Raw genomic sequence first — 19,468 nt, forward strand, 5'->3', positions numbered from 1 at the left:
TCCACGTCTGTCTGTTGTGAGATCCCTAGTCAATCGCTTCTCATATTTTTATAAAACTATCATTTTCATGAAGCAGTTCTTTACATACGGTACTCTACATAGACTTATGGAACATGTTTTGCATGAAAAGTTGTCCTCCCTCCCATAATTACAAACAGCCAGACTGGGTTGCAATGTACAGCAGGCTTGCACAAACACATTCCAGATAAGCTCAACTAGTCTTGAGGAAAGAGTGACGTGGCGATCATGCGTTGGGATTGAGTCACATGAAGAACCAACAGTCCATAGTGCATGCTGTGTATCCTTATAAGAATACTGTGACTGACCTAAATGACAGACCAGACAAACCAAACAACTCCTTACCCTCAATATACAGTTGGCCAGTTATTGATTCCCTGGAAGGTAGAAGAATATCAAACTCGACCCTCAGCTGCTCAAAACACTGACTGTTCACATTAAATGACAATGCTGGAATTGGATAATGTCACAAATATTATAAGTTAACATATACTGTATATTCTAGCTAAAGTGTCTAGACGGTGCTCTGTATGACCAGATACCTTCATACTGCCAAATCAGTGTGCCTGAAAATAATTGATGATAACTGCTTGGTCATTATGACACCAGTCTGTGCCTCTTCTTGAAATAAAACAGAAGGACTATAGCATTTAACCTTTATTTAACTTGGCAAGTAAGTTAAGAACAAATTCTATTTACAATGACGGCCTACCAAAAGGCAAAAGGCTTCCTGCGGGGACGGGGGCTGGGATTAAAAATAAAAATATAGGACAAAACACACATCACGACAAGAGAGACACCACAACACTACATAAAAAGAGACCTAAGACAACAACATAGCATGGCAGCAACACATGACAACACAGCATGGTAGCAACACAAGATGACAACAACATGGTAGCAACACAACATGGTAGCAGCACAAAACATGATACAAACATTATTGGGTACAGACAACAATACCAATGCAAGAAGGTAGAGACAACAATATATCAGGTGAAGCAGCCACAACTGACAGTAAGAGTGCCCGTGATTGAGTCTTTGAATTAGGAGTTAAAACTGTTAAGTTTTAGTGTTTTTTGCAGCTCATTCCAGTCGCTATTTGCAGCGAACTGAAAAGAGGAGCGACCCAGAGATGTGTGAGCTTTGGGGACCTTTAACAGAATGTTACTGGCAGAATGGATGTTCTATGTGGAGGATGAGGGCTGCAGTAGATATCTCAGATAGGGGGGAGTGAGGCCTAAGAGGATTTTATAAATAAGCATCAACCAGTGGGTCTTGCGACGGGTATACAGAGATTACCAATTTACAGAGGACTATAGAGTGCAGGGATGTGTCCTATAAGGAGCATTGGTGGCAAATCTGATGGCCGATTAATGAAGAACATTTAGCCGCTACAGGAACAACGTGTTAAATAATGTATTAAAAGAAAAGTCTGTGATGGTTATGGAAAATAATTCACAAACTCCATCAAGAGTGTACTATCAATCCAAACCAGATTGCAATTGGGCCAGGATGGTAAAGATTACAACTGGGTTGATATGTATCTCATCCTGAATCAGGAGTCAAAGGAGTTGCTCAAAGATGAAACAATGGAATTAATTTTGATGAGTGACACCGTGTATTGTTTTTTTTGTACATTTATTTGGCAGCACTTACTTGTGTTCTCTTACCAAGAAACCTGTATTTACCATGAGGGTTGTTCAGCCAGTTTGTACAACGTTATGACGAGCCTATCCATTACAATCCTGAAGTTGGTTACTCTGAAAATACTTATTCCTTTCAAACCTGTACGTTTCTTTTTTAATCTTTCTGCTTTGTCTCTAGATATCTCATTAATTTCTCTAGGCAGAGCAGGAAAGGTAGAGAGCCTTACTGGCAGTTAGTCCATGAGCCAGGGCCCAGGGAGGTTGGTTGGGCTCACTTGGGCTGACAATGTCTCATAGTGATTTTCTTGAAGGTCTACAGTATGTCCCTAAGAGTTGGAAAATGTGTTATACCAGTGCAGCAATGTGTTATCAGTCTTTCTTCCATCCTTCCATCCCATGCATTTTTCCCATAGGGATTTTACCTTATGACAAACAATGTCAGTACACAACAAGTTATTGCTCACATATACCCTTTAATCAAAAAAGGAAACCCTGATACATTTTAATCTTTGTTTGCAAATGGTTCTGAAGGGTCATTAAATTACCTTTCAAATTATATATAATATCACCAATTTTGAAAGTACCAGCAACAACTATTGTTAAAAAATAGCCTATATTGTGCCATTGACATTAGAATGTTGGAAGCTTAGCCATAGAATCCCATGTAGTGGGGAAGCTATGTTTTTGGATTGTAACTTTAGTGATAGAGGCACCATATTTCACACACGTAGCTAGAACTGTAGTGGGTCTGTGTGTAGCTGGTGAGATGAGTCAGGCGCAGGACAGCAGATATGAGTAATGAAAGCAATTTTACTCAATAATAAAACAATACGTGTCGTGTAAATACAAGGCCACAAATACGGACCACAATACAATAAACAATTACTCACAAACAAACATGGGGGAACAGAGGGTTAAATAATGAACAAGTAATTGGGGAATTGAAAACAGGTGAGTAAGACAAAGACAAAACAAATGGAAAATGAAAAGTGGATCGACGATGGCTAGAAGGCCGGTGACATCGACCGCCGAACGCCGCCCGAACAGGGACCGACTTCGGCGGAAGTCGTGACAAAAACAGGGTTTGCCTCCTGGTGGCTATCACAAGATTCATGTATTAATCCCACAGGGCTTTTTCCAATATGGCCGCTAAACAACTCAATGGTTGGATCGATTTCGCATAACCATACCTGTATGAAATATAATTGAATAATTTCTGAATATGTTTCATCCTCAATTGCAATACTTAATCTTCAAACATGTCAAATTGATTTATACATGTAAATAGTCAGGGATGTGGGCTGATTAACATGATAAACAATGTTATCCTTTAACTCCTTTCATTATAAGGGCTATAAACCTGTCCCGTACATTCCATTACAATGTAGTAAAATGAATTGAGTTGAAGCCAATTATATAACTTTTAGTACTCTAGTAACAGACCAATCTGCTATGGGCCCATAGTAAGAATACATCTTAATTAAGACTAGCTATGTGTAATAGTTTGCTGCTCTCATCATCAAGATATTTGTTTAAAACCTATTGGCATCCTTATGGAGTTTCTGGTCCTCTGTTTTATGAAACCTTTTAACAGGATCAAATCAAATCAAATTGTATTAGTCACATGCGCCGAATACAACAGGTGTAGACCTTACAGTAAAATGCTTACTTATGACCTCCTAACCAACAATTCAGTTTCAAAAAAATACAGATAAGAATAAGAGATAAAAGTAAAAAGTACTTAAAGAGCAGCAGTAAAAATAACCAAAGCAAGACTATATACAGGGGGGTACCGATACAGAGTCAATGTGCGGGGGAACCGGTTAGTTGAGGTAGTATGTACATGTAGGTAGAGTTATGCATGGTCATGGTGTAGAGAGAGGGTGTGGGGGTGGGGGGCACTGCAAATAGTCTGGGTAGCCATTTGACTAGATATTCAGGAGTCTTATGGCTTGGGGGTAGAAGCTGTTTAGAAGCCTCTTGGACCGAGACTTGGCACTCCGGTACCGCTTGCCACTCCGGTACTGCTTGCCATGCGGTAGCAGAGAGAGCAGTCTATGACTGGGGTGGCTGGGGTTTTTGACAATTTTTAGTGCCTTCCTCTGACATCGCCTGGTATAGAGGTCCTGGATGGCAGGAAGCTTGGCCCCAGTGATGTACTGGGCCGTTTGCACTACCATCTGTATTGCCTTGCGGTCGGAGGCCAAGCAGTTGCCATGCCGGGCAGTGATGCAACCAGTCAGGTTGCTCTAGATGGTGCAGCTGTAGAACCTTTTGAGGATCTGAGGACCCATGCCAAATATTTCTGAGGTCTCCTGAGGTGTATAGATTTTGTCATGCCCTCTTCACAACTGTCTTGGTGTGTTTGGATTCATACTACAATTATATTTCATACAGGTATGGTCATACAAAATTGATCCAATGAGACCCCATTGAGTTGTTAAAAGGCTTTTGTGGGGTTAATACATGAATCCTGTGATGGCCCTGTATCTACAAATCTTTTTCAAACCTTGTTCTATCAGTCTGTGTGAAATATGGTGCCTTTATCACCAAAGTTACAATCCAAAAACATAGCTGCCCCACTATATGGAATTCTATGGCTAAGCTTCCAATATTCTCATGTCAGACAGGAAGATCACGTCAGTGACTCAACCCACTCAAGTGACGCACCCCTCTTACCATGTTGTGCTGCTGCCATGTTGTGTTGCTACCATGTTGTTGTCATGTTGTGTTGCTTCCATGCTGTGTTCTCATGAGTTGCTGCCATGTTGTTGTCTTAGGTCTCTCTTTATGTAGTGTTGTGGTGTCTCTCTTGTCGTGATGTGTGTTTTGTCCTATATATGTTTTTTTGTCCCAGTCCCCATCCCCGCAGGAGGCTTTTTGCGTTTTGGTAGGTCGTCATTGTCAATAAGAATTAGTTCTTAAGTCAAATAAAGGTTAAATAAAAAATGTATGAAAGAAAGAGTGATAACATAGAGAAAGCTACCATTGCTGCACTGCTATCACACATTTTCCAACTCAAGGGACATAGACCTTCAAGAAAATTACTGTGAAACATTTTAGGCCCAAGTGAGCCCGACTGCCCAAATTTGGGGGTCTGGCTCATGGATGAAGTAGTGTCAGCTTTTTCAGCCTGGCCTACTTTAGCAGCTGGAAGCATATGTTGGGAAACACGTTCCCATCTGCTGGAGGCTGGACCTCATGCTGCATGTTTCTGCTCTATATTAAGAAGTATGTTGGATGAAAAGGTCTGCTACTGGTTGCTTTTTTAGGATTGGGAAATGCCATGACATTTGCTCTTTATGTATTATGTTTACAGAAACAAATGCGAACAACTGACAAATAGTGGTATTTGACAGGTTGTGCCATATAGCTTTAACGAAGGCATTGTCTTGGTATTGATACTGTGTGAGTAGGCCTATATCAATAGGAGGATATGAGACAGACAGAACATATTGTCTAAAAAGTTTCCATTGTTTCATCAATAATCCCCCAACACTGAACAGGGCAAATAATAATTTGAGCCTCAAACTGTTTTTACAGTTGATCGGAAATGACACAAAACATTTTGTTTTTCGTATCAGTGTTGTTTGGAAAGTTCATGGTACCGTCAGACAAGTTTGAAAACATTCACATTCCAACGCAGCAAGACATTAGCATCCACCAATCGTTATTCAGAAAAACAAGCGTCCAATCACAGATTGGGAGGATGGGTTCTCACGTGGATCGTTCCAGCAATTTCTAGAGAAATCTCAGCACACAGCAGATAAATGTGACTCCGCCGCGAGTAATGTTTTTAAATCACCTTGTCCTAATCGAGAATTTGTATATGTGTTATAATATGAATATTTATTGCAATCGAAATTGATTGTAAATCAATGTAAATCGTAAATGTACAGGTTACAGAACGGACTATGTTTTCAATAGCGGATGGATATTGTCACATGACGCTTTCTACGTCACAACGTTTTCTTTGTATAAATACAATACATGAACTATAGACAAGGAGAAGCAAGGCGAAGCAATTAAAGACAATTTCGTGAAGATTTTTTTTTTTTAGGTCAATCGTAAGTACACTGATTTATGTCTAAGCTTATCGTTTAAAAAAAATACAGATAGTATTTTGTGAGCTTACTTAATGGGCTGGATTTACTTGCTTTTTTAAACGAGTAAGGCACAAAAAATAAATATTGTGAGGGAAGCGCGAAACACGGTTGTTCAACACCATTCCGGTAGACTGTCAGGTCGAATTCTAACGTTAACGGAATGGTGTTGAACAACTGTGTTTTGCTCTAACCTCACAACATATTTAATTTTTGTGCCTTAACCACAAGTGAAAGTTTTCGGGTAATATTTCTCCCTGGAAGTTTGTTAGCCGTAGCGACGGTTGTTTTCTCCCCCATTTTTATGCTGCTTCGCTAGCCTGGTGAACAAAGGGCACACTAGTTAGTAGGGGGGAAGATGGCGTCGGTACGGAATCCAAACGGTTAGCGTTACGCCACAGATAGAACAGAGAGACAGATATTTCACCGGATGTATAAATGTGACGCATCCAAGCCCAGTGGGAGAAGATGTATTTTGGCCTACATTATACACGTTCTCATCGACGAAACATTTTCTCAAAGTTCTGTTCCAGAAGCTAAAATCTGTTATGAACAGAGTTGACTTGAGTTTTTTTTCTAAAGCCTTTTACCGTGGAAGTCTTACATCACCTTTAGGAGTGCAAAGGCGAATTGAGTTACAACACGGATATATGCAAATGCATGCTAGAACACCTAATAGGATCTAGCTAGCTCATGTTGGGCTCTGCCCACTTGACTAATTTGTCCCACTTGGAAACTACAGGCTGTGGTGTCTTGGTTTAGTTGTAATAAAATCTTTGGTTACAGTCCCAACAAATTTGCGCTTGCATAATGGCAAATACATGAAATTTAAAAGTTATTGGCACCAGAATAACAGGTTTGAGGTGTTACTTCACTTTGTTAACAACGGACATTAGTATTGAGTGGTCCTTGTTGAATTAGTGTACATTATTTGCAGTATTGTTATTAACTTATCACTCTATTTCAGGTGCAAAGATGCAGATCTTCGTGAAGACCCTGACAGGCAAGACCATCACCCTCGAGGTTGAGCCAAGCGACACCATTGAGAACGTGAAGGCCAAGATCCAGGACAAGGAGGGCATCCCCCCAGACCAGCAGAGGCTGATCTTTGCCGGCAAGCAGCTAGAAGATGGCCGCACCCTCTCCGACTACAACATCCAGAAAGAGTCCACCCTCCATCTTGTGCTGCGTCTCAGGGGAGGCATGCAGATCTTCGTCAAAACCCTGACAGGCAAGACCATCACCCTCGAGGTTGAGCCAAGCGACACCATTGAGAACGTGAAGGCCAAGATCCAGGACAAGGAGGGCATCCCCCCAGACCAGCAGAGGCTGATCTTTGCCGGCAAGCAGCTAGAAGATGGCCGCACCCTCTCCGACTACAACATCCAGAAAGAGTCCACCCTCCATCTTGTGCTGCGTCTCAGGGGAGGCATGCAGATCTTCGTCAAAACCCTGACAGGCAAGACCATCACCCTCGAGGTTGAGCCAAGCGACACCATTGAGAACGTGAAGGCCAAGATCCAGGACAAGGAGGGCATCCCCCCAGACCAGCAGAGGCTGATCTTTGCCGGCAAGCAGCTAGAAGATGGCCGCACCCTCTCCGACTACAACATCCAGAAAGAGTCCACTCTCCATCTTGTGCTGCGTCTCAGGGGAGGCATGCAGATCTTCGTCAAAACCCTGACAGGCAAGACCATCACCCTCGAGGTTGAGCCAAGCGACACCATTGAGAACGTGAAGGCCAAGATCCAGGACAAGGAGGGCATCCCCCCAGACCAGCAGAGGCTGATCTTTGCCGGCAAGCAGCTAGAAGATGGCCGCACCCTCTCCGACTACAACATCCAGAAAGAGTCCACCCTCCATCTTGTGCTGCGTCTCAGGGGAGGCATGCAGATCTTCGTCAAAACCCTGACAGGCAAGACCATCACCCTCGAGGTTGAGCCAAGCGACACCATTGAGAACGTGAAGGCCAAGATCCAGGACAAGGAGGGCATCCCCCCAGACCAGCAGAGGCTGATCTTTGCCGGCAAGCAGCTAGAAGATGGCCGCACCCTCTCCGACTACAACATCCAGAAAGAGTCCACTCTCCATCTTGTGCTGCGTCTCAGGGGAGGCATGCAGATCTTCGTCAAAACCCTGACAGGCAAGACCATCACCCTCGAGGTTGAGCCAAGCGACACCATTGAGAACGTGAAGGCCAAGATCCAGGACAAGGAGGGCATCCCCCCAGACCAGCAGAGGCTGATCTTTGCCGGCAAGCAGCTAGAAGATGGCCGCACCCTCTCCGACTACAACATCCAGAAAGAATCCACCCTCCATCTTGTGCTGCGTCTCAGGGGAGGCATGCAGATCTTCGTCAAAACCCTGACAGGCAAGACCATCACCCTCGAGGTTGAGCCAAGCGACACCATTGAGAACGTGAAGGCAAAGATCCAGGACAAGGAGGGCATCCCCCCAGACCAGCAGAGGCTGATCTTTGCCGGCAAGCAGCTAGAAGATGGCCGCACCCTCTCCGACTACAACATCCAGAAAGAGTCCACCCTCCATCTTGTGCTGCGTCTCAGGGGAGGCATGCAGATCTTCGTCAAAACCCTGACAGGCAAGACCATCACCCTCGAGGTTGAGCCAAGCGACACCATTGAGAACGTGAAGGCCAAGATCCAGGACAAGGAGGGCATCCCCCCAGACCAGCAGAGGCTGATCTTTGCCGGCAAGCAGCTAGAAGATGGCCGCACTCTCTCCGACTACAACATCCAGAAAGAATCCACCCTCCATCTTGTGCTGCGTCTCAGGGGAGGACTTTAAGTTTCCCCTGCTTTTTTCAAAAGTGACTAAATATAGTTTTTTTTATTCTTGAAGCCATAAAGGCAAAATAAAGGTATTTTGTGTTCAGTTTCCTTTCATAGCTTTGAGATGTTATTATACGTTGCATTATTGATTATCTTAAATTGATTACATGAGGTGTCTTTCACAATGTATAAGAAAAATGGCATATTGTCACACTTGTAATGAAACAATGCTATTTAATTAAACATTTATATATCTCTAATTCTCCAACACTATAAATTGGGGCCCCAGATTTGCATTGTTTTCCTTTCTGTTATCCTCCTAAGACCCAGCAATTCATTTTTCCTCTCTTGTGGACATCAGTTCTTGTTCTTTATCTTTAAGCAAGTTTCCCCTGCTTTTTTCAAAAGTGACAAAATATATATATTTAATTCTTGAAGCCATAAAGGTATTTTGTGTTCAGTTTCCTTTCATAGCTTTGAGATGTTATTATACTTTGCATTGTTTATCTTTGATTACATGAGGTGTCTTTCACAATGTATAACAAAAATGGCATATTGTCACACTTGTAATGAAGCAATGCTATTTAATTAAACATTTATACATGCTAAATCCTGAGGTATTACTTCCCACTGGTTTAAAGCAAACACTGGAGATTCAAGTGCTTTGATGGGTTTCATTGCAATTAAATTATTACACTTTAATTTAGTGTACCATGCTTACTGACACCTGATGGCTTACTCAGCCCACCAAAGGGCAATATGTGGCTAATTACGATAAGATTCTGTGACGAAGCAGCGGTCTACATGAAATGGCTATGAATGTAACTGCCGTATTCCTAGCCTCCCATTTAACAAATTGTCCTCTGCAACAAGCTAGGGGAATTGCCTACAATGGCAAGACAGATCACTTTGGGTAGTATGCTATCAGTTAGTAATTTACTATTTAACACTTTCAAATGAGAGTAGGGCAGAAAATTATTGTGTTGGTCCAGTAGTTAACTGCATGGCAAAAAAAAGCTGCTGAATACTACTACGATTTGAATTTAGTTACACTACCACCAAACTACTGCCAAATGTAGTTCTGTACCTGAATTTCTATTAATGAGTCTTTGCTGCCCCCTGTTGACAAAAGCTAAAAACAAACTGGCAGCTGTAAGCAAAAAGTTTTCAGCCCACTGATTGTTGAACAAGTAAAGGTAAAGTTAACTTAATAGAAAATTACTCAACTGAAAGTCACCCAGTAAAATACTAGAGTAACAGTATCAATTTGAATGTACTCAAGTAGCCGAACAATGGTGGGAAAAGGACTCAATTGTCATACTTGAATAAAAGTAAATGCTATACATATAATTGCCAGGCAGTACAATTACATTATTTTATTTGCTGACAGCCAGGTGACACAGCCTGCTTGCCATCTCTGTTCAACATTACTGTGCATTTCACTCCTTGCAACTTATGTCACTTTACTAGCAATCACATTCTAACATTAGGCATTCTGACATTTCATTGTAAACATTGGGCGTGGGCTGAACTTTTGTTTATTCCTTGTGTAACTCTGTGTTGTTGCTTTTTGTCTCACTGCTTTGCTTTATCTTGGCCAGGTCACAATTGTAAATGAGAATTTGTTCTCAACTGGCCTACCTGGTTAAATAAAGGTGAAATAAAAAATGTAAAAACACAGAGGATATTTTTGTTGTTGGGGAAATTTGGTGACATCTTGTGGTCTTAATGTGCATTACAAGTCATTGAAATTACTTGGAAACAACGTTGATTCAACCAGTGTGCCCAGTGGGTTCTCACAAGGGAATGACCATAGCAGGATGCAAAGGTATTGTTTATTATTGTTCTTCAAATTATATACGGAAAATATGAATATTGTTTCCAACTACCAATCAGCAACTGCAGTGTAAATTCAGCTGCATATTGAACGTTGAGATTGCTGGAATGCCAGTCTCTTTGCCAAATGACATTAAATGGAAAGAATGGAATGTTAGCTAAAAAAACTTGTCCCAAACTAGCACACTCCAACCCTCAGACACAATTTACAAATGCAGTATTTGTGTTTAGTGAGTCAGCCACATCAGAGGCAATGTGTTGTATTAATAGGTTTGGAATTGGAACATATTCAAATCAAGTCAAATCAAACTTGATTTGTCACATGCGCCGAATACAAGTGTCGACCTTACCATGAAATGCTTACTTACAAGCCCTTAACCAACAGTGCAGTTCAAGAGTTAAGAAAATATTTACCAAATAAACTAAAGTAAAAAATAAAAATAATAAAAAGTAACACAATAACATAACAATAACGAGGTGATATACATGGGGAACCGGTACCGAGTCAGTGTGCGGGGGTACAGGTTAGTTGAGGTAATTTGTACATGTAGGTAGGGGTGAAGTGACTGCATATATAATAAACAGTGAGTAGAGGCAGTGTACAAAACAAATGGAGGGGCAATGTAATAGTCCGGTGGCCATTTGATTAATTGTCAACAGTCTTATGGCTTGTGGGTAGAAGCTGTTGAGGAGCCTTTTGGTCTGAGACTTGGTGCTCCGGTACCGCTTGCCGTGAGGTAGCAGAGAAAACAGTCTATGACTTGGGGGACTGGAGTCTCTGACAATTTTATGAGCTTTCCTCAGACACCTCCTATTATATAGTTCCTGGATGGCAGGAAACTTGGCCCCAGTGATGTACTGGACCGTACGCATGACCCTCTGTAGTGACATACGGTCAAATGCCGAGCAGTTGCCATACCAGGCGGTGATGCAAACGGTCAGAATTGCTGTCTTCCCTGAGCATTCTAAATGTAATGAGTGGGTGTCAGGAAAATTGTATGGTAAAAAGTATATATTTTCTTTAGGAATGTACACTCTTAGAAAAAGGGTTCCAAAAGTGTTCTTCGGATGAAGAACCGTTTTAGGTTCTAGATAGCACCCTTTTTTCTAAGAGTGTAGTGGAGTAAAAGTAAAGATACCCCAAAAGACGACTTAAGTAGTACTTAAAAGTATTTTTACTTTGTCACTTTACACCAGACTAGGCTATGTGGTGATTTTTGAAATACACTACATGGCCAAGAGTATGTGGACACCTGTTCATTGAACATCTCATTCAAAAATCATGGGCATTAATATGGAGTTGCTACCTTTTGCTACTTTAACAGACTCCACTGTTCTGGGAAGGCTTTCCACTAGATGTTGGAGCATTGCTGCGGGGACATGCATCCATTCAGTCACAAGAGCATTAGTGAGGTCGGGCACTGATGTTGGGTGATTAGGCCTGTCTCGCAGTCGGTGTTCCAATTCATCCCAAAAGTGTTCCATGCGGTTGAGGTCAGGGCTCTGTGCAGGCCAGTCAAGTTCTTCCACACCTATCTCGACAAACCACGTCTTTATGGACCTCACTTTGTGCACGGGGGCATTGTCATGCTGAAACACGCAAGGGCCTACCATGAAAAACAGCCCCAGTGTCACACCCTGATCTTTTTCACCTGTCCTTGTGATTGTCTCCACCCCCCTCCAAGTGTCGCCCATCTTCCCCATTATCCCCTGTGTATATATTCCTGAATTCTCTGCTTGTCCATTGCCAATTTGTCAAGTCAACCAGCTTTAGTTTCTCAGCGCCTGCTTTTTCCAAGTCTCTCTTTTCTGGCCCTCCTGGTTTTGACCCTTGCCTGTCCTGACTCCGAGCCCGCCTGCCTGACCACTCTGCCTGAGCCTACCTACAGACCTGTACCTTTGCCCTCCGCTGGATTTTTGACCTCTGTTTAACCTGACCCTGAGCCTGACTGCCGTCCGGTACCGTTGCCTCACCTCTGGTTACTGATCCCTGCCTGCCTTGACCTGTCTATTACCTGTCCCTATTGGATCATTAAATTATTGTTTATTCAACACGGTCTGCATCTAGGTCTTACCTTAAACCTGATACCCAGACCATTATTCCGCAAGCTTTATACCACTCCAGCCGACGCTTGGCATTGTGCATTGTGATCTTAGGCTTGTGTGCGGCTGCTCGGAAATGGAAACCCACTTCATGAAGCTCCCTACAAACAGTTCTTGTGCTGATGTTGCTTCCAGAGGCAGTTTGGAACTCAGTGGTGAGTGTTGCAACCGAGGACATACGATTTTATGCGTTACGTGCTTCCGCACTCGGTGGTCCTGTTCTGTGAGCTTGTGTGGCCTACCACTTCACAGCTGAGCTGTTGTTGCTCCTAGACGTTTACACTTCACAATAACAGTACTTAAAGTTGACAGGGAAGAAATTTGATGAACTGACTTGTAGGAAAGGTGGCATCCCATGACGGTGCCACATTTAAAGTTACTGAGCTCTTCAGTACGGGCCATACTACTGCCAATGTTTGTCTATGGAGATTGCATGGCTGTGTGCTCAATTTTTTTTTAACACCTGTCAGCCATGGGTGTGGCTGAAATAGCCGAATCCACTAATTTGAAGAGGTGTCCACATAATTTTGGCCTTGTAGTGTAGGACTGTATTATCTTACACTTGAATCTGAAATAGGATTGCCTAAACTTCCATTCCCCTCATACAACAGGATTACTACCACACAGAAATTAGCTGACACAAGCAGCCTGTATAAAAGCTTTTCAACATATGCAGTGACCTTTCCAGCTAAAGTAATCAATACAGTGTTGGCAACCTGAGGAGGAGCCCACATAGTCCATACATGCTACAGAATGAGAATTGAACTCCTTAAATGTCTGTAGTACACTCATGAACTGAACCTGACCTCAAAACTTTTTCCCACAGAGCATGAGAAGAGCAGCCTGTGACCCCTAACATCTCCAACGGTCTACAGTATCTTTCAACCCCAGTCTGTGGAAGTAGTTTATTCTGAAATTAGTCTGTAGTATTTCATAGTATTTTGTGTGAGAAATATTGTTGTGAAAAGGATTATAGCCTATAAATAAAATGAGACTGATTGAGATGGTACTGCAATTCAGGTGACCCAGTCCAGCAGTCTGCAATATCATATTACACACACACACACACACACACACACACACACACACACACATGGGCTAGGCCCAATGAGCACAATGTTTTTGTATTAATTAGACCTAACACCATATTGCTTGTTAGAATGTACATAATTTAGGTTATTACCCAGACTGGGCCAGCCCTATCCTGGCCCACATTTCAATCCAAGGTGTGAGGTAATAACTCTCACAACCCCACTCCACTCTAACCAGTGTCGGGTAACCTACCCAGGATCTATTTTTACTTTCGCTCTTATTAGCTACTCCATTTAAAATTTTATTTTACCAGCCCAGACCAGCAGAGTGCTGCTCTTGTTAATATTTGATAGCTTGTACGAATTAATGTTGTTTTAGTCTATACCTAGAGATATTCTAAATGCTTATTGACAGAAATAAAGTGCATTAAAACAGTACTATTTTAGTGATGAAGACTAGAGATAGTAGTGGGTGAGGGTCATGTTTGAGATAGGCAGTCATGAAATATATTCATTCCTAGAATAACCTGTTAATGTTAGCTGATCTGAGATCAGACCTAGGAATTATAATTATAAATTATTTTTGCAGAAAAAGCAGAAACTTAAACAGCTTTCATGGTAGGTTATCCTAGGGCTTGGTCATTGGAATGGCAGTAGCCTCTTATAAATTGACTAATGATAGCCCATGCAATTGCCACTGACTTCAGTGCTGTCATTCTCACACGCGCAGTCACTCGGCTGTCGAAGTCTGGTGACAGGAATATGGGCGAATTGACTTGGAGAATCTTTTTCCTCGGTTTCCTTAATTTTAAAACAGAAAAATATGTCATCGCTGAAAACAGAAAATTGGGAATCTCATTTAGAGTTTTTCAGATCTGTGTGCTGCTATACGTGATCGGGTGAGGTGCATGTTTTATTTTATTGTATTGCATGCTCGCGACGTAAACATAATGTACTAAATCATGTATTAAAAGTGTCAATCATTATTTAGATACAAAGTCGCGACTACAGTATATTTAATTGTACATTTTGGGTGTCTTTGAGGTCGTTCAAACTGTCATCATGAAACATAGGGCAAAGGAGTAACAATGTTTTTATTTAACTTTTTACAATGATAGCCTACACGGGACAGAGCCGAACGACGCTGGGCCAAATGTGCGCCGCCCTATGGGACTCCCAATCCCGGCCGGTTGTGATACAGCATGGATTCGAACCAGGGTGTCTGTAGTGACGACTCTAGCACTGAGATGCAGTGGATTTGACCGCTGCGCCGCTGACTGACGATTTTGAAGCTGTAATTTTCATAGTCATGGCACGCGTTCTGTAAGAGCTATTGAAGCTCGATATAGAAAAACAAAAAAAAGGAAAACAACTTTCAATAGAAAAACCTGTGGGTTTTTGTCGATTCTCCCCCAATTCAGAATATATAATGTTCATAGTCATGGTAAGAGCTATTGAAAATAGAAAGCAAAAAGAAATAAAATAAATCTTTAAAAAATAAAAGGTGTCGATTTTTGTCCATCCTCCCCGATTCAGAATATATAATGTTCAAAGTCTTACACATAGTGTGTAAGAGCTATTGAAGATTGAATGTTACAAGCTCGTGTCACACCTGTATTTTGGGAGTTTCTCCCATTCTTCTCTGCAGACGCTCTCAAGCTCTGTCGAGTTGGATGGGGAGTGTTGCTATACAGTTATTTTCAGGTCTCTCTAGAGATGTTTGATTGAGTTCAAGTCTGGGCTCCGGCTGGGCCACTCAAGGACATTCAGAGACTTGTCTTGAAGCCACTCCTGTGTTATCTTGGCTGTGTGCTTAGGGTCGTTGTCCTGTTGGAAGGTGAACCATCGCCCCAGTCTGAGGTCCTGAGCGCTCTGGAGCAGATTTTCATCAACGATCTCTCTGTACTTTGCTCTGTTCATCTTTCCCTTGATCCTGACTAGTCACTCAGTCCCTGCTGCTGAAAAACATCCCCACAGCATGATGCCGCCACCACCATGGCATTCAGTGCAAATAGTTCAATCTTGGTTTCATTAGACCAGAAAATCTTGTTTCTCATGGTCGGAGAGTATTTTACGTGACTTTTGGCAAACTCCAAGAGGGCTGCCATGTTACTGAGGAGTGGCTTCCGTCTGGCCACACTACCATAAAGGCCTGATTGGTGCAGAGATGGTTGTTCTTCTGGAAGGTTCTCCCATCTCCACAGAGGAAGTCTGGAGCTCTGACAGATTGACCAACGGGTTCTTGGTCACCTCCCTGACCAAGGCCCTTCTCCCCCCATTGCTCATTTGGGCTGGGCGGCCAGCTCTAGGAAGAGTCTTGGTGGTTCCAAACTTCTTCCATTTAAGAATGATGGAGGCCACTGAGTTCTTGGGGACCTTCTATGCTGCAGAAATGTTTTGGTACCTTTCCAAAAATCTGTGCCTCAACACAATCCTGTCTCGGTGCTCTACGGGCAATTCCTTCGACCTCATGGCTTGGTTTTTGCTCTGATATGCACTGTCAACGGTGGGACCTTATATAGACAGGCGTGTGGCTTTCCAAATCATGTCCAATTAGTTTTTTATTTGTAATAAATGTAACCTTTATTTAACTTTTTATTTCATCCATTTTATAATAAGGCTGTAACATAACAAAATGTGGGAAAGTGAAAGGGTCTGAATACATTCCGGATGCACTGTATGTTCATCGATACAATTTTATACAAATATCAAAATAATTGCAATTTGGGTAAATGGAAATAGTTCATAGTAAGGATGAGGTATTTTCTGCATATCCATTGTTCTTTCAAAGGCCAACCCTACCATTGGATTGTTTGGCCAAAAAGCATTTTTGTTTCATGTCATCTGACCATAGCACCGCCTGGAGTTTGCAAAATGACATTGGCACAGTGCTGATTTTAGCATGTCAGCAAAGCCACTACACAACACAACACTAAACAATACAGGAATTATACTATAACGGTGACAAACGGTGCCCACAAACAGTTAGGCCCTACATAAAGAGCTTTCTTTTCAGCACCATGGAGTAAATCCTTACCACCGCCACACCTGGCTGTCAGCGGAGCCTTATCTGGCAGTGAAACAGTTAATTCAGCCTCATTTCAGCCTCTAAAAGCATCCAAGATGGTGTAGCAGTCAGACGTCTTTTGTCTTTGTCTTGTCATGTCCGTGTATATATCTTTTTATATATTTTTCTTTGCTTATATTTTTTATATTTTTCTTAACGTCAACTTCAACATACTCTTCTGCAATCCGCCTCACCCAATGTGGTATGGATCTGCTATTTTCTTTACTTCAGAACCGGAAACCCCAACAGAAGCTGGCCAGCTAACTAGCTACTAGCTACTAGTCAGCTAACCACTGCTAGCGGACATCAGCTAACCTTTAGCCCAGACAACTCTTGCCAGTCTACACAGCGCGATTCAAACCAGAGTATATCAGACTTATTTTTCTCCATATCTCCGGATTCCTACCGCAAGCTCTGAACCTTTTCACTTGGATCATCGCAGTTAGCTAGCTGCTATCTGAGTGTAAACTCATGGCTAACATCTCTGTCCCGAAGCAAGCACCAATTAGCCTGGAGCTAGCCTATGCTACCGACGTAATCTGCTCGAGGGTTTTTTTCAACAAGCACCCCAATCGCGACATCCCCTGTATAGCCCATCTGCTAGCCTGATAGCCGTGGACCGCTAGCTGTCTAGAGCATATCGGACTGTTAGCTCAAGAGGCCCATCGGACAATTTCTTGGGCCACGATACCTATTTTGCCAATTGGCCTGGACCCTTTTACTACACGGAACCCTGCTGATCCATCTTGGCTGGTCTGCCGACGTAACTGCATGAGGGGGCTACAACAGACTTCTTTCGTCGCAACGTCCCTCTAAGGCCCTTCTGCTAGCTTGCTATCGCTGGCCTGCTAGCTGTCTGAATCGCCGTGTCTCCAGCCTGCTTAGCTACTCACTGGACCATTATGATCACTCGGCTACGCATGGTTTGTGATTATTGTCTTATTTCACTGTGGAGCCTCTAGCCCTGCTCAGTATGCCTTAGCTAACCCTTTAGTTCCACCCCCCACACATGCGGTGACCTCACCTGGTTTAAATTATGTTTCTAGAGACAATATCTCTCTCATCGTCACTCAATGCCTAGGTTTACCTCCACTGTATTCACATCCTACTATACCTTTGTCTGTACATTACGCCTTGAAACTATTCTACCGTGCCCAGAAACCTGCTCCTTTTACTCTCTGTTCTGAACGTACCAGTTCTTATAGCCTTTAGCCGTACCCTTATCCTACTCCTCTGTTCCTCTGGTGATGTAGAAGTTAATCCAGGCCCTGCAGTGCCTAGCTCCACTCCCATTCCCCAGGCGCTCTCATTTGTTGACTTCTGTAACCGTAAAAGCCTTGGTTTCATGCATGTTAACATCAGAAGCCTCCTGCCTAAGTTTGTTTTATTCACTGCTTTAGCACACTCTGCCAACCCAGATGTCCTAGCCATGTCTGAATCCTGGCTTAGGAAGACCACCAAAAACCCTGACATTTCCATCCCTAACTACAACATTTTCCAACAAGATAGAATTGCCAAAGGGGGCGGAGTTGCAATCTACTGCAGAGATAGCCTGCAGAGTTCTGTCTTACTATCCAGATCTGTGCCCAAACAATTTTACAAATCCATCTTTCCAGAAACAAGTCTCTCAACGTTGCTGCTTGCTATAGACCATCTTCTGCCCCACCATATGTGAATTGATTGCCCCCCATCTATCTTCAGAGCTCGTGCTGTTAGGTGACCTAAACTGGGACACCCTTAACACTGCTCTTAAATGCAAGTAACACTAAATGCATGCTCTTCAACCGATCGCCGCCCGCACCTGCCCGCCTGTCCAGCATCACTACTCTGGATGGTTCTGACTTAGAATATGTGGACAATTACAAGTACCTAGGTGTCTGGTTAGACTGTAAACTCTCCTTCCAGACTCACATTAAGCATCTCCAGTCCAAAATTAAATCTAGAATCGGCTTCCTATTTCGCAACAAAGCATCCTTCACTCATGCTGCCAAACATACCCTCGTAAAACGGACTATCCTACCGATCCTTGACTTCGGCGATGTCATTTACAAAATAGCCTCCAACGCTCTACTCAGCAATTGGATGCAGTCTATCACAGTGCCATCCGTTTTGTCACCAAAGCCCCATATACTACCCACCACTGTGACCTGTATGCTCTTGTTGGCTGGCACTCGCTTCAGATTCGTCGCCAAACCCATTGGCTCCAGGTCATCTATAAGACTTTACTCGGTAAAGCCCCGCCTTATCTCAGCTCACTGGTCACCATAGCAGCACCCACCCGTAGCACGTGCTTCAGCAGGTATATTTCACTGGTCACCCCCAAAGCCAATTCCTCTTTGGCCACCTTTCCTTCCAGTTCTGTGCTGCCAATGACTGGAACGACCTGCAAAAATCACTGAAGCTGGAGACTCATATCTCCCTCACTAACTTTAAGCATCAGCTGTCAGAGCAGCTCACAGATCACTGCACCTGTACATAGCCCATCTGTAAATTGCCCTTCCAACTACCTCATCCCCATACTGTTATTTATTTATTTTGCTCCTTTGCACCCCAGCATCTTTACTTGCACATTCATCTTCTGTACATCTATCACCCCAGTGTTTAATTGCTTTATTGTCATTATTTCGATACTATGGCCTATTTATTGCCTTACCTCCCTTATCCTACCTCATTTGCACACACTGTATATAGACTTTTAAATTTTAAATTTATTTATTATTATTAATATAATTTTTATTTATTTTTCTATTGTATTATTAACTGTATGTTTGTTTATTCCATGGGTAACTCTGTGTTGCTGTTTGTGTCGCACTGCTTTGCTTTATCTTGGCCAGGTCGCAGTTGTAAATGAGAACTTATTCTCAACTAGTCT

The 19,468-nt window shown here is 42.7% G+C and overlaps 2 protein-coding genes across 3 annotated transcripts in view; both read left to right on the forward strand.

Annotated features, from left to right (window-relative positions):
• The first annotated feature begins 5,631 nt into the window (after positions 1-5,631).
• ubb (ubiquitin B) lies at positions 5,632-9,169 on the forward strand. The gene is made up of 2 exons (XM_064978372.1): positions 5,632-5,734; positions 6,738-9,169. The coding sequence occupies exon 2, from the start codon at positions 6,746-6,748 to the stop codon at positions 8,573-8,575; it is 1,830 nt and encodes a 609-aa protein (XP_064834444.1). The 5' UTR covers positions 5,632-5,734; positions 6,738-6,745; the 3' UTR covers positions 8,576-9,169.
• A 5,087-nt stretch (positions 9,170-14,256) lies between these two features.
• LOC135548606 (P2X purinoceptor 5-like) overlaps positions 14,257-19,468 on the forward strand; it is a 32,956-nt gene continuing 27,744 nt past the window's right edge. For both annotated transcript variants that reach the window (XM_064978374.1, XM_064978373.1), the window contains exon 1: positions 14,257-14,428. In XM_064978374.1, the coding sequence (XP_064834446.1) occupies positions 14,292-14,428 (137 nt within the window). In that variant the 5' untranslated portion in view covers positions 14,257-14,291. The remainder of the gene's footprint in view (positions 14,429-19,468) is intronic.

Source organism: Oncorhynchus masou, chromosome 11 (genome assembly GCF_036934945.1).
Source record: "Oncorhynchus masou masou isolate Uvic2021 chromosome 11, UVic_Omas_1.1, whole genome shotgun sequence".
In the NCBI taxonomy this organism is placed as follows: domain Eukaryota; kingdom Metazoa; phylum Chordata; class Actinopteri; order Salmoniformes; family Salmonidae; genus Oncorhynchus; species Oncorhynchus masou.

Bases quoted from the DNA above. Each gene is read 5' to 3' on its own strand.
- ubb (XM_064978372.1), top strand. From the start codon at position 6,746: ATGCAGATCTTCGTGAAGACCCTGACAGGCAAGACCATCACCCTCGAG.